Here is a 14,131-nt window from a genome sequence, read left to right as displayed (position 1 = left end):
TTCATTGGCATCCTTCAGGTCTCAGAGAAAGTGCCAGACCTGAGAGCCTTCTGTCTACCCTTTATAAAGGCACCTGCTGCAATTACACTGTCACATCCCCTGGTTTCTTTCCTCTGGGCCCCAAGCACAGCCTGTGATCTTATTTTCTCTCTTCTAGTTGCATGTAAGCTCCAGGATGGCGGAAACCCTACTTGCCTTCCTCACCTGGTACCTAGTATGTGGCAGGCACTCCACAAACACTTGCTGAATGGATGAATCCATTGAGCAACCCCAGGAAAGAGGTACTATTATGATCTATATCTCACAGATCAGGACAGAGATACAACAAGATTAAATCAATTGTCCAGGATCACGGTGGAGGAACTAAGATTCAAACTGTGTCCTCACCAGAGCTGGGCTCTCAAACCACTGCACAAATTGGTCATTAGCCTTAAATAAAGTATCAAGCTTCTTTCCCAGCAATAAACTGAATTACTCACCTAAGAATGTCAACTATCTTTGCCTTACTGCCACTTGATTCAAAGCTATTTTTTTTCCATTAACAATAAAAATCCAGAACTGAAACCCATGTGGCCATACTGCAGAAACAGTGGCAATTTCTTTCCTATTTAAAGACTCTTTTGTCCATACCAGAAACCTACTTAGAATGTCCCAAGGCAGTTAAAGATTTCTACCTCATATAAAATCACATCAAATCCTTTTAATACAAAAAGTTGGTATTTACGGGAAGAAAAACTACATGAAAGCAAATGGATTTGAATGATCTGATTTTATTTAGCATGCCAATACAACTTATTCTAATAAATTAATATGTACAGTTATAAAAAACGTTGAGTGCTTTCTAAGAAAAATGCTTCTAAATGTGCACACTAAAGTATATGCAGAATCCTTTAAATCGTTGACTTTATAATTTTCAATCTCAGAAGTGTGGTAACATCTAGTTACCGAAGAAGAATGGAGTCTCTCTCTGTAATTCATGATTTAGATAGTTTTGAGTTTAAAAAGGTTTCAATTACCATTTCAGCTCCTGCGAGCTATGAGGCCTGAAATGACAGCACCGAGGTCTGGAAATCACCTCACCCAGTCTCCTAATTGCACAGATGAGGAATCCACCGGCCTTGCCAAAGATTACAAAGCTGGTGAGACAGCCTGGATTACAAACCAGTCTCAGAGGTGCTCTGATATGTTTGTTAAGCTGAAGAAGGCACAGATTACAGGGAACTCTAGTCATATCTGAAAGACCCTGATTTTACTTTCTGCTTAACATAGGACTCAATCCTGATGTGTTCTTTCGTTGTTAACAAATTTAGTGACTCAGTTGCTTTGGAAACAAAATCACTCCCATTATTGCAGAGGATCACTGACTGTCAGGTGCCATTTATGCTTCTGTTCTCCTGGGATGTTTGGACTTGGGCAACTTGTCTTCCTGCTCTTCCATGCTCATAGCAGAACCACACTGTTCTGTTCTGAATAGAAATGCTCGTGTCTGTTCTGGTTTAAAATTCATCATCAGCTGAGGGAACGAATGTTACCGACACCAACCAAACCATCAAATTTGAGTATGGGAGCGTTCATTTCTCTTTGCTGCTCATTCCCACAAGTCAGCACATGGCCTGCCGTTCATCTGAGCCGTTACTGGTTCCAAAGCAACTGTGGATTACTTCTGGGGCAACAGGGTCCCAAATAGCAATGAGATTTCTCATCACATCAAGAATATGCCATACAATGTACCACACACTTCTGGCATACAATTTTTGGTGACTTATGATGTCTCAGCCTAATGGCTGCACATAGCCATGCTGCTGGCAGGTAAAAAAAGGCCACTCACTTGTTTTAACTTAAACCTCAAAGAGTGTGTGCAGCCCATTTATCAATCGGTAATAGAATGTTCATGTTCTGGCAAGCTATTTTTCTAATTGCAGGAGCCAAAACAACCTGCCAGACATCGGTGAGTTTTTTTAACTTTATATACACACAGCAAGATTGTGTACAGAAAGGGAATTTTTGAATTTCCATGTAAGTGATTCTAATTTTTTGCTACTCTCCCTGCTGCAGCAAAGGATGACTGATAGCCTATCTCTATATATCTCTTTTCTCCAGGGCAACATTTCTCTGTAAGAGCTAATCTTTGGTGTGGTTGCAGCTTACAGAGGCTTATTAGATGTGCCCTCGGGAGCATACTTATTTAGAATAGGCCTCTCATTTTCAAGTTCATCCTCAGCAAGTATAAGAGTTGTAGAAGCTTTACCTTTTAGGAGTTGTGGCTTGATTTTGCAGCAATGCTGAAGTGCAGCTGCCAGCCATGAAGACTATCTAGAATGCACTTTTATCAGCCTTACCTACAAACAAATAGACAAATTAGAACCCAGACACAGAAATATTATTTGCTCTGACCTGGGAAAACCACTCAAGCGTTTAATTTACTAAGTTGGCATGTTTTTCTCCTCTCATTCTGTTACCGATTTCACTTCCTTTGGCTGCTTTTCTTTTTATTCTGTCCTTATTTTCAAGGAACATGCAGAATATCGATAAGGTAACTCCATACTCTTTGACCATTTCACTTTTCGACTTTTCTTTCTTACTAACTTTTAGCTCTAGAAAAATTGTGAGCTTAGTACATTTTCTCTTTAATATCATGATCAGAACTCAATGCATGAAGTATAACGGAAATGGCTTGCTTACCAGAACATGAACTTTCTAGTAATGGCAAGCCTGAGAAGGCTGGCTTGGTGTGGGACTGAAAGTGCAGTACTGACAAGACAATGCATTTTCTCAAGTTTAGGATTGCAAAGCTGATGTCAAATTTCAAAGAAAGGGCTAATTTTAATAATCCTAATAACCAACTCAAAAATAAAATCCCTCATTTTATTAAGGAAACCTAATGACTTTGAGGTAGATGATGCTGTTATCAGATAATGAAATAAGCAGGTGTAAGATGTAAAAATAACTAAAGAAAGAAAATACTGAATTGAAATTATCTTCCTTTAAATTCAGATGGAAAATTAAGAACACTTCCAATTCAAAGTTCGAAGCACAAAATCCAGGTACGTCATGTTGTGGACTTGCTTCTTTAATTGGAGATGAACTCGGTAGCCGATGGAAAGAATCCACACTCTAACAGAACAGCAAACTCAAAAGGGTTGTCCCCATGAAGAAGCCAGCAACTATGCATTTGACTTTTTCCAGCTTGGCTCATTCCCAGATGTTCAGGATTTAGATTCCTGCAGTCTTCAGCATTTAACTAATTCTTTGTTGGTGGAAGGGGCTGGGACTGTTTCTCCACACATAAACTGATCCTGAGACAGAACAAGAAATTACATTAATCATAGAGTGTCTGTGTCACAAACGCATCAATAGTAAAGTTCCATTTTGTTACAGAATCAATCCAGCTCTGTTAATTTAGTTTTTCTATTGTTATGTCACTTCATCCTTGTTCAAAGAGTCAATGTCGGGAACAGAATTATAATCTTAAAAGTGCATCAGTTTTTAGTCTTGAATTCCTATTTAATATAAAGCACCTTATCTTATAAACAAACATGCTCATCTTCACTACAAAGCATCTACTTCCCAGGAATCACATTTATAAAGACATGTCACACCTTTTAAGTTTCCGTATCAATTACTACGTACACTAAAACTTCTCCACTTCAATATTTGGCCATTCAAATTCCTGTCTTCTTCAAAGTAATTACTCCTTCCAACTAAAAGGGATAGCTCTTTATGCGTTTCCCAGCATACATAATCTGTAATGTTAGCTACCTTGTAAATGAAGTTCAATCTCTGATTATTTATCCTGGCGTATGTCAGCTACCACAAGAAATCTGCCCCCAGGTCACCCTCATCTCCTGCAGTCTGACCCCAGAAGGATCAGCCTGTAGTCCATCCCTCGCACTCTCTCACTCCTACCAGCACCCAGAACCCGCTCACTGTGCTCTTTGGAATCTATGGTCCATCATTAACACAATACTCCATATTTTCAACCTCTTCTTTAAAATGTCCCTGTGCCTTCTTGCTCTAAAGTAGTGCTTCTCAAAAGGTGGTAGGAGGGGGGCATTGATTTTCTCTTCAGGGGACATTTGGCAATGCCTGGAGATACTCTGGATTGACACAACTGGGCAGGGGTGAGGGGTGCTACTTGCATCCAATAAGGAAAGGCCAGGGATGCTACTAAACACCCTGCAATGCACAGGACAGCCTTGTATAACAAACAGTTATTTAGCCCAAAATGCCCATAGTACTGAGAGTGAAAAAAGGTCATCCCCGAAGGGCAGTTTTCTCTATAACCCTTCAAGAGCTCTGTGTGCTCTTAGGGCCCCAGTACCACAGAGACTGGAGGAGTGGCTGGTCGCTCCTTTCTGCCACCATTCTCTTTTCCTCTTTGAAACCCACCCACTTTAAATATAATCATGAGACTGTATCATCAGTGCTCCTCTCTGTTGCTGTCACCTACCCACCTTGAATCCCTCATTCCAACCCCTCTGGGACCTCCACTGTATTTATCCTACCCCCTTTCCAGCGCCCTTCACTCCCTTAATGTTTTCTTTACCTACTTTAAATTCCATGGTCAATTATCATAATCGCTCTGCTCTCACTCCTTCCTAATCCCTTGGCAAAGCCACAAGCCTGGTTAAATCTAACTTCCTGTGTCTCCATTCACCCGTGTAGCTGAATATCTACCACCTTAAACCCTCTCGATCCTCTGTCACCACAGTTACTGTCCCATGTCTCTGTTCCCCTTGAAAGAAATGTCTACACTTGCTGCTTCCTAGTCTTCTCTCATCCTCTCCAACAAGCTTTACACCATCAGGCTCTGTCTCCATTATTCCATTGAAACAGCTCTTATCACCGTTACAAATGGCCTCCCCGTTAAAGCCCACAGTTAACTTTCAGTTGTCTTTCTATAGGAGTGGCGTCTGACAAGGCTCATCACCTCCTCCACCTCTTCTCATCTGGCTTCCAGGAGACGACACTGGTGGTTTTCCTCCTTCCTCAGCGGTTGCTCCTCTGCAGCCAGCTTTGCTGACTCCTTGCTTCCCTCCCAGACCTTTATATGTTCGAGTGTCTCAACTCAGTCCTTTCTTTTGTCCATCTCTATCTTCATTCACAGCCCTGGTGATCTCATCCAATCTCACGGCTCTAAGTGCTATCAATATGCTGACACTCCCAAATTTACAGCGCCGGCCAATCTCTCTTTGAACTCCAGACTTGCATATCCAAGTGCCTCCACAGTCACTCCACTTGGATGAAAAACAGGCCTCTCAAGCCTCGTATGTCCAACTCCCACCTCACACCTGCAGGCACCTCCCCATCGGTTGATGGTAAATCCATCCTCCCAGTTATGAAAGCCACAAACGTTGAAATCATTCTTGACTCCTCTCATATCCTACATCTATCGGTAGGAAAATCCTTATCCTTTAAAGTGTATCCAGAATCCAACCACTTTTCACTACCTCCATTGCTGCAGCCTGGTCCAAACCACCCATCTCCTCCTTTGATTAGTCTAACAGCTTCCTAACTGGTTTTCCTGCATCTATCCTTGCTCCCTCAGTCTACTCTGAACACAGCAGCCAGAATCACTCTTTCAAAACTTAAGTTGGATCATGGTACTCCTTTGTCCAAGAATCTTCTGATGGTTCCCAATATCATTCACCACAAAAGCCAGAATCCTTACAGTGGCCCACAAACACCTTTGTGATCTGCCCCACTCCACTAACTTCATGTTGGACAGCTCTCACCCTCATTCATTCTGCCAGGTCACACTGGCCTCCTTGCTGCTCCTTGATAAAACCAGGCATGTTCCTGCCTTAAGCCCTCTTCACTGCAAGTCCCCTTTGCCAGACTGCTCTTACCTGGCATAGTCAGGGCTCCCTTCCTCATCTCTTTCAGTCTTTGCTCAATCAGGCCTGCCATGATCGCCCTATTTAAAACCGCCACCTCTTCGCATACCAGCACTCTTGATCTCCCTTACCCTGTTCTCTTTTTGTTCCAGAATACATTATAATAGAAGAATAAATCAGTAAACTTCTAAACTATAGCAGGCTTCTCTTGTGGGGCTAAGTGCCTTATTCCCACCTTCCCTATACTCATTTTAAAGTTCATCCTTAAGAATGTTAAGCTCTGTTACATGTCAATTATATCTCAAAAAAAAAAAAAGAAAAGAAAAGAAAAAGGAATGTTTCGCTTCTTACTTAAGACTCTATTCAAAGTACTGACCAAAAGTTGGGGTGGGGAGTAATAACATTTATTTGTTTTCCATTGTCAGTACCCTTGGGTGAAATACAATAGGACAACCAAAGACTAAAATGAAATTGTAAAATCGCAACTATGACATATCTCAAACAAGATACTGCGAAGTCCTATGCATAAGTCAGTAAGAAATACTACACAATTCCCTTCTATATATAGAAATATATATATTACATCTTGTATAAATAAAAGAAATACTACACAGTTCCCTTCAAAATAAGTTTAGGAGCAATGAACAATTTTAATTACTTATTAAATAAAGGAGGAATAAAGACTGTCAATTAACTTTTAGAATTTTTTCTATTTAGTAAGTAATAATTTTCACTAGATACACAGCAATTTTTCTTATTGACCTCTCCAAAGCTAAAACGAGTTAATTAATTTGAGCTTTTAAAATTTCAATTTACAATATGTCTGTTCATTAATGGTTTTTAAAATCTGTTTTAAAAAACAGCCTTTTCCTAACACACTGTTAGGAAACATTCTTCTGCACTTATCACAGACAGACTGCTCTAGGTCCTTGCCTCAAAACTCTCCCCCCATTTTTTCAAATCCGACCCCTTACTTTGTCATAAATCACTTTGATAATGAGAGAGCAGCTAGGACATGTTGCCACATCTTCCCCGTTCTCCAAATCTTCCTGTAACAAAATCAAACACCGTGTGGTCAGCACAGTCTTCCTACTGCAATCTCCTCCTCCCAAACCCGCCCAGCCCTATAGGCAAGCTCCTTTGAGGCCTGCCTCCCCATAAGGTATGTGAGGGCCAAAAGGGCCTTCTGAGAAAAATGCCAACCCCACGTTTCCCTGGAAGCGTCACCTGGGGTAAAGACCCAGGAAGGTTAGCCAAGGTTCAGGCGCCTCAAAACCCCAGGGAAGACAAAAACGCGTCCCTTCCTCCAAAGAAGCATCCCAGGAAGTGGGACCCTAAGTGGAGGAGGATGGCGAGAAGACAGATGCTCCCCCGCCATCCACACCCACCCCCCGGGTCTGACTAAAGGCCAGAACCATGTGCCCGCTGACAGCTCAGAGTATCAACTTTGGGGGATTCAGAAACAGGATAAAAAGGGCGTGGATAACTAAGAGTGTCACGCGCGACGGAACGGCGGAAGGTAGACGGCAGCGACAAGGCGCCTGCTCCGATGAGTCGCAGGGCGGGAGTCGGAGGTTACCTTGGTGATGCAGAAATTATCCCCGCACGGGCAGGGGTAGAAGTACGTCTCCGAGTCCTCGTCATATTGGAAGTCCTCGATCTCCACCTCGTCGTGAAACACCGCCATTGTCCCTGGAGCCCGCAGACGTCTATGGCTCTGCCGGCCCACAGCGGCCCCTGTAGGTCCAACGTTGCGGGCGCCGGCCCAGGCGGGCGTTGTCACCACGCACCGGCGCAGGAACGACCGCTTCCGGCGCACAGACAATGACGTAGCTCCGGACTTGGAGGCCAAATGGGTGACCGGGTAGCGGTCACCATGGAGATGCCTGAGCTACGGGGCGGAGACGCTGGAAGACGGCGTTCGCAGCTCAGTGTCGTCGCGCGAGGCTCCGCCCATCGGGCGGCAGCGACCAATAAGACGTGGGGATGGCTCGCGCTGCTTCTACGTCACGTCGGCGACGCCGGAAGCTCTCAGGAGTAGGTGGCCGAGTTTGGCCCGGGTCTGTGAGCCCCCTCCTCGCGGTGGCGGTGAGGAAGCCCCTTACTGTGGCTGTCGTTGCCCTGCCTCACGCCCGCGGACCTTAGAGAGGCCTTAACCTGACCCCGCGGAAGGCCGCAGCAGGCCACGGTAGCATCGACTCGGCCCTCGGCGCTCCTGGGGAAAGGGGGACGCGGGAGCAGCTCAGCCTCCCGGACCTCCCTCCCTGCCTCCTAGTGAGGACGAAAAGCTCCTTTGGCATTTTGGTTCACCGAGTGACCTTGAGCTCAGGCCGACGCCTAGCTTGTAGTTCCTGGCTGCACTCGGCTGTTCAGGTACATCCCCGCCTCTGCCTCACCCCAGATTATCTTCACATGCCCTAAATTGTGTCGCTGAAAGGACCCACACCTGGAAGGCAGAGATAGAGTTCTAGTCCCGTGTTTCCCAGGCGTATAACGTTAACTACAGTGATTTGTAGTAGTAATAACATCAGCTTTTATTATTGGGAGTTTGCAGTGTGCCGGGTATTGCGGTAGGTATAATTCTCCCACCAACCCTGGGAGTTTAGATATTACTCCATTTTGTTAACCTTCAAACGAAGACACACAGAGTTGGGTATCTGGACCAAGAGCACAGACCTAGGAAAAGAAGAGACTGTCTGTCCCCAAAGCCCGGGAACAAATTACTTAATTTGTATGAACCAGTTTCCTCTTTGTAAAAGGAAGAGCATCAGCTGGTAGGGTTATCACCGTGAGGCCTGTGTATACCTTACAGTGAAATACGAATAAAAGGTGGTTTGTATTGAACGCAGTGTTGGTGCCCGATTTGGTACAGCTGGATTCCATGGGGTATTGCTCCATTACTAGGCATTTATTCACATCCTGGTGGAGAACGCATGCTGTGCAATGACAAAAGCGCTACAGAACTGCAAAGCCGAAGATCCGGGCTCAGAATCTAGCTAGTTTCTAACTAGCTCTGGGAGCTGGATGTTTACATTTTTTGGGTCTTATTTCCTTTTCTGACTTAAAAAGCCTTGGATTGGAGATGATTTACAAGATATCTTCAGATCTAACATTCTACTTTTGCGTGGAAATTATGAGTTTTATGTAGTTCAGCAATCACATGTACCGTGTTTATTTTCTATTTAGATGTATACATAACATGCACTTGTGTACACGTTCCTATGCTTATTTATGTACACAGACTCAAATATTTGCATGAAGTTGCCAATTTTGTGCTCACTGAAGTGAAGCTCCACGAAGTTTAGCTCTTTTAAGGCTTGAAAACCTAACGGCAGAGAAGTCTGAAAGGAAATCCAGAAGTTACATTAAAGGAGTTCATAGAGGACGATTTCAGAGGCCTCGCAAACACTCCATTTTGTATAGTTGGAAATCTACCCAGCCCTTGGGAAACTTGTGTTAAACTTCTCGAGGGTTGACTGGAATGATTCTGATCTGTCTGAGCAAAACCTACACAGTTCAGTGGCTGCTCCCTGTCTGTCTGTAGACACACATACTTCCCAGGTAGCCTCTTGGAGACAAGAGGACAGGAGAGAGTCTCCAGCGTCAATTCTGTAGTCCCAGTGATCATTTTGAGGTTGGGAACCATATTTAGTTCTCCAGTGCTTCTGAGCATATGTACCTACAAATTAAAGAGGAGCCATTTTCAAATGTTCAGAAATGGGTGCAGTCATATTTGGCTCATGGAAGTATAAATTGGTAGACCTTTTAGAAAGCAGTTTGGATCTGTCAAAAACAATTTGCTGCGGCCATTCTGGTGGCGTAGTGGTTAAGTTCACGCACTCCACTTTGGCGGCCTGGGGTTTGCAGGTTTGGATCCTGGGCAGAGACCTAGCTCTGCTCATCCAGCCATGCTGTGGTGGCATCCTGCATAAAATAGAGGAAGATTGGCACAGATGTTAGCTTAGCGACAATCTTCCTCAAGCAAAAAGAGGAAGATTGGCAGTACGTTAGCTCAGGGCCAATATTCCTCATTAAAAAAAAAACAAATAATTTGCTGAGAAATCTTAAAATCTGAGGTTAACAGTCCTAAAAGTTACAGGGATTGTTAGGTAGTTTTCCTTCATAATTTCTTTGTAATTTTCCAACTTTTCTTTGAGTATATATTACCTAAAATGGAAAAAGAAAAACTAATGAACCAGTTAATAATAATTGACACTATGTGCCAGGCACTTGTACCAAGTGTTTCACATGCGTCATGTCTTTAAAACAGCCTTCTGAGTATAGGTATCATTAATTCCATCTTCAACATTGGGAAACTTGAAGTTTAGAGGCCAAGAAACTTGCCAAGGGTGGCAAAGCTGATAATTGGCAGTAGCTATGGCAAGAACTGAGATCTGTCTGACCTCCAAACTTAGGCTCTTAATTAACTACGATGCCGTTTGTGATGAGATGGTGCTTGAAGTAGAGCTGGATTAAAACAGTGCTGGAGCTCAGCAGACTGGAGATTTTCCGCTGGAGCAGTGCTGGTTCCCTTGAGACCTAGATTTGGGAGTCTCCTTGGCCTTCCATAGTGCTTTCACCCTACCGTCTGTTGGCCATCCTGCTTGTCTGGCCTGAGGTAGTTCCCTGTGTGGTTCTACCCAGTTTGAGTTCATACTGTGCTGGAGAGAGTGAAACCGTAGCTGCACATGTGATGCAGGCTTTTTATTCCTCCCAGCACTTTTAAATAAAACATTACAACGACTACTAAACTTTGCATTTATTCCTAAAAGGGAATTGGAAACATTTATAATGAGACATTTTTGGACCCTGAGAGCATGACAAAAGCAGATTTACTAGTTACTAAAGGGTAACTTGAGATCAGATATTTATGGTTTGGGTTTTTTAAAAAAATTTTTTTTATTAAGTTCATAATAGTTTACATCAATGTGACATTTCAGTTGTATATTGTTTCTTGACTGTCACCACATAAGTGCTCCTCTTCACCCCCTGTGCACATCCCCCAACCCCCTTCCCCTGATAACCACTGAACTGATTTCTTTGTCCATGTATTTGTTCATATTCCACTTGAGTGAAATCATCTGATGTTTGTCTTTCTCACTCTGGCTTATTTTGCTTAGCATAATTCCCTCCACGTCCTTCCATGTTGTTGCAAATGGAATGAATTTGTCTTTTTTATGGCTGAGTAGTATTCCATTGTATATATATATGTATATATATATATACATATACCATATGTTTATCCAATCATCAGTCGATGGGCACATGGATTGTTTCCATGTCTTGGCTATTGTGAATAGTGCTGCAGTGAACATAGGAGTGCATATGTTACCTTGGATTGTTGATTTCAAGTAGTTTGGGTAGATACCCAGTAGTGGGATAGCTGGGTCATATGGTAGTTCTATTTTTAGTTTTTTGAGGAATCTCCATACTGTTTTCTGTAGTGGCTGCATCAGTTTGCATTCCCACCAGCAGTGTATGAGGGTTCCCTTTTCTCCACACCCTCTCCAACATTTGTTATTTTTAGTCTTAGTGATTATAGCCATTTTAACAAGCGTAAGGTGGTATCTTAGTGTAGTTTTGGTTTGCATTTCCCTGATGATTAGTGATGTTGGACATCTTTTCATGTGTTTCTTGGCCATCTGTATATCTTCTTTGGAAAAATGTCTGTTCATGTCCTCTGCCCATTTTTTGATCTGGCTGTTTGTTTTTTTATTGTTCAGTTGTGTGAATTCCTTATATATTATGGAGATTAACCCCTTCTCAGATATATGATTTGCAAATATTTTCTCCCAATTGGTGGGTTGTCTCTTTGTTTTGATTCTAATTTCTTTTGCCTTGCAGAAGCTCATTAGTCTGATGAACTCCCACTTGTTCATTTTTTCTTTTATTTCCCTTGTCTGAGAGGACATGGTATTTGAACAGATCCTTTTAAGTTTGATGTTAAAGGGTGTACTACCTATATTATCTTCCAGGAATTTTATGGTTTCAGGACTTATCTTCAAGTCTTTGATCCATTTTGAGTTTATTTTTGTGTATGGCATGAGATAATGGTCTACCTTCATTCTTTTGCATGTGGCTGTCCAGTTTTCCCAACACCATTTATTGAAGAGACTATCTTTTCTCCATTGTATGTTCTTGGCACCTTTGTTGAAGATTAGCTGTCTGTAGATGTGTGGTTTTATTTCTGGGCTTTCAGTTCTGTTCCATTGATCTGTGTGCCTGTTTTTGTACCAATACCATGCCGTTTTGATTGCTATGGCTTTGTAGTACATTTTGAAGTCAGGGATTGTGATACCTCCAGCTTTGTTCTTTTTTCTCAGGATTGCCTTAGCAATTCGGGGTTTTTGGTTGCCCATATGAATTTTAGGATTCCTTGTTCTATTTCCATGAAGAATGTCATTGGGATTCTGATTGGGATTGCACTGAATCTGTAGATTGCTTTGGGCAGTATGGACATTTTAACTATGTTTATTCTTCTGATCCATGTGCATGGGATTTCTTTCCATCTCTTTATGTCATTATCAATTTCTTTCAGTAATGTCTTACAGTTTTCATTGTATAAGTCCTTCACTTCCTTGGTTAAATTTATTCCTAAATACTTTATCCTTTTAGTTGCGATTGTAAATGGAATTGTATCCTTGAGTTCTCTTTCTGTAAGTTTGTTATTAGAATATATAGAAAAGCAACTGATTTTTGTAAGTTGATTTTGTACCCTGCAATTTTACTTTAGTTGTTAATTATTTCTATAATTTTCTGATGGATTCTTTGGGGTTTTCTATATAGAAGATCATGTCATCTGCAAACAGCGAGAGTTTCACTTCTTCACTCTCGGTTTGGATTCCTTCTATTCCTTTCTCTTGCCTAATTGCTCTGGTCAAAACCTCCAGTACTGTGTTGAATAAGAGTAGTGATAATGGGCATCCTTGTCTTGTTCCTGTTCTCAGGGTGATAATATTCAGGTTTTGCCCATTGAGTATGATGTTGGCTGTGGGTTTGTCATATATGGCCTTTATTATGTTGAGCTAATTTCCTTCTATCCCCATTTTGTTAAGAGTTTTTATCATAAATGGCTGTTGGATCTTGTCAGATGCTTTCTCTGCATCTACTGAGATGATCATGTGGTTTTTATTCCTCAATTTGTTGATGCAGTGTATCACGTTGATTGATTTGTGGATGTTGAACCATCCGTGTCCCTGGTATAAATCCCACTTGATCATGATGTATGATCCTTTTGATGTATTGCTGAATTCGAGTTGCCAAAATTTTGTTGAGTACTTTTACATTTTTGTTCATCAGCACTATTGGCCTGTAGTTTTCCTTTTTTGTGTTGCTCTTGTCAGGCTTTGGTTTCAGAGTGTTATTGGCCTCGTACAATGTGTTAGGAAGTGTTCCATTTTCCCTAATTTTTTGGAATAGCCCAAGAAGGATAGGTATTAAATCCTCTCTGAAAGTTTGATAGAATTCCCCAGGGAAGCCGTCTGGTCCTGGGGTTTTATTCTTTGGGATGCTTTTGATTACTGTTTCAATCTCTTTCCTTGTGATTGGTCTATTCAGATTATCTGTTTCTTGATTCAGCCTTGGGAGGTTGTAAGAGTCTAAGAATTTATCCATTTCCTCTGGATTATCCATTTTGTTGGCATATAGTTTTTTGTAGTATTCTGTTATAATCCGTTGTATTTCTGTGGTGTCCATTGTTATTTCTCCTCTTGCATTTCTAATTTTGTTTATTTGAGCTTTCTCACTTTTTTTCTTTGTAAATCTGGCTAGGGGTTTGTCAATTTTATTTATCTTCTCAAAGAACCAGCTCTTTGTTTCATTGATGCTTTCTACTGCCTTTTTTGTTTCAATAGCATTTATTTCTGCTCTGGTTTTTAGTATTTCTCTCCTTCTGCTGACTTTGGGCTTTGTTTGTTCTTCTTTCTCTAATTCAGTTAGGTGTAATTTGAGATTGCTTGTTTGGGATTTTTCTTGTTTGTTAAGGTGTGCCTGTATTACGATGAATTTCCATGGGGCTTTTGCTGCATCCCATGTGAATTAGTATGGTATGTTATAATTTCCATTTGTCTCCAGCTAGTTTTTGATTTCTTCTTTAATTTCTTCAATGATCCATTGCTTGCTCAATAGCACGTTGTTTAGTCTCTACATCTTTGTCCCTTTCTCAGCTTTTTTCTTGTAATTAATTTCTAGCTTTATAGCATTGTGATCAGAAAAAATGCTTGTTATTATTTCAGTTTTCTTAAATTTATTGAGGCTTGCCTTGTTTCCCAACATATAGTCTATCCTTGAGAATG

At 41.7% G+C, this 14,131-nt stretch overlaps 2 protein-coding genes across 4 annotated transcripts in view; one reads left to right on the top strand and one right to left on the bottom strand.

Annotated features, from left to right (window-relative positions):
* Positions 1 to 750: 750 nt before the first annotated feature.
* DPH3 (diphthamide biosynthesis 3) lies at positions 751 to 7,788 on the bottom strand. 2 transcript variants are annotated; one of them, XM_003363153.5, is made up of 3 exons: positions 7,417 to 7,788; positions 6,812 to 6,886; positions 751 to 3,296 (listed from the first exon to the last, which is right to left on the bottom strand). In XM_003363153.5, the coding sequence occupies exons 1-3, from the start codon at positions 7,522 to 7,524 to the stop codon at positions 3,231 to 3,233; spliced, it is 249 nt and encodes an 82-aa protein (XP_003363201.1). In that variant the 5' UTR covers positions 7,525 to 7,788; the 3' UTR covers positions 751 to 3,230. The 2 variants fall into 2 exon arrangements, with proteins under 2 accessions (XP_003363201.1, XP_023476661.1); XM_023620893.2 differs by lacking the exon at positions 6,812 to 6,886 and having other exon boundaries at positions 7,417 to 7,652.
* The window catches only part of OXNAD1 (oxidoreductase NAD binding domain containing 1), a 41,345-nt gene continuing 34,793 nt past the window's right edge, over positions 7,580 to 14,131 (top strand). The window contains exon 1 of one of the 2 annotated variants that reach the window (XM_001495969.5): positions 7,580 to 8,210. The gene's annotated coding sequence lies outside the window, so the exon portion shown is untranslated. The remainder of the gene's footprint in view (positions 8,211 to 14,131) is intronic. The other variant, XM_005600913.4, reaches the window with a different exon arrangement.

This window comes from Equus caballus, chromosome 16 (assembly GCF_041296265.1).
Source record: "Equus caballus isolate H_3958 breed thoroughbred chromosome 16, TB-T2T, whole genome shotgun sequence".
Lineage (NCBI taxonomy): Eukaryota > Metazoa > Chordata > Mammalia > Perissodactyla > Equidae > Equus > Equus caballus.
This window is presented reverse-complemented; position numbering and strand designations above follow the sequence as displayed.

Bases quoted from the DNA above. Each gene is read 5' to 3' on its own strand.
- DPH3 (XM_003363153.5), bottom strand. From the start codon at position 7,524: ATGGCGGTGTTTCACGACGAGGTGGAGATCGAGGACTTCCAATATGAC. The intron at 6,887-7,416 runs GTAACCTCCGAC...ATTTTGTTACAG, and splicing joins ATAATTTCTGCATCACCAAG to GAAGATTTGGAGAACGGGGA. The intron at 3,297-6,811 runs GTAAGGGGTCGG...GTTCTGTCTCAG, and splicing joins TCAAAGTGATTTATGACAAA to GATCAGTTTATGTGTGGAGA.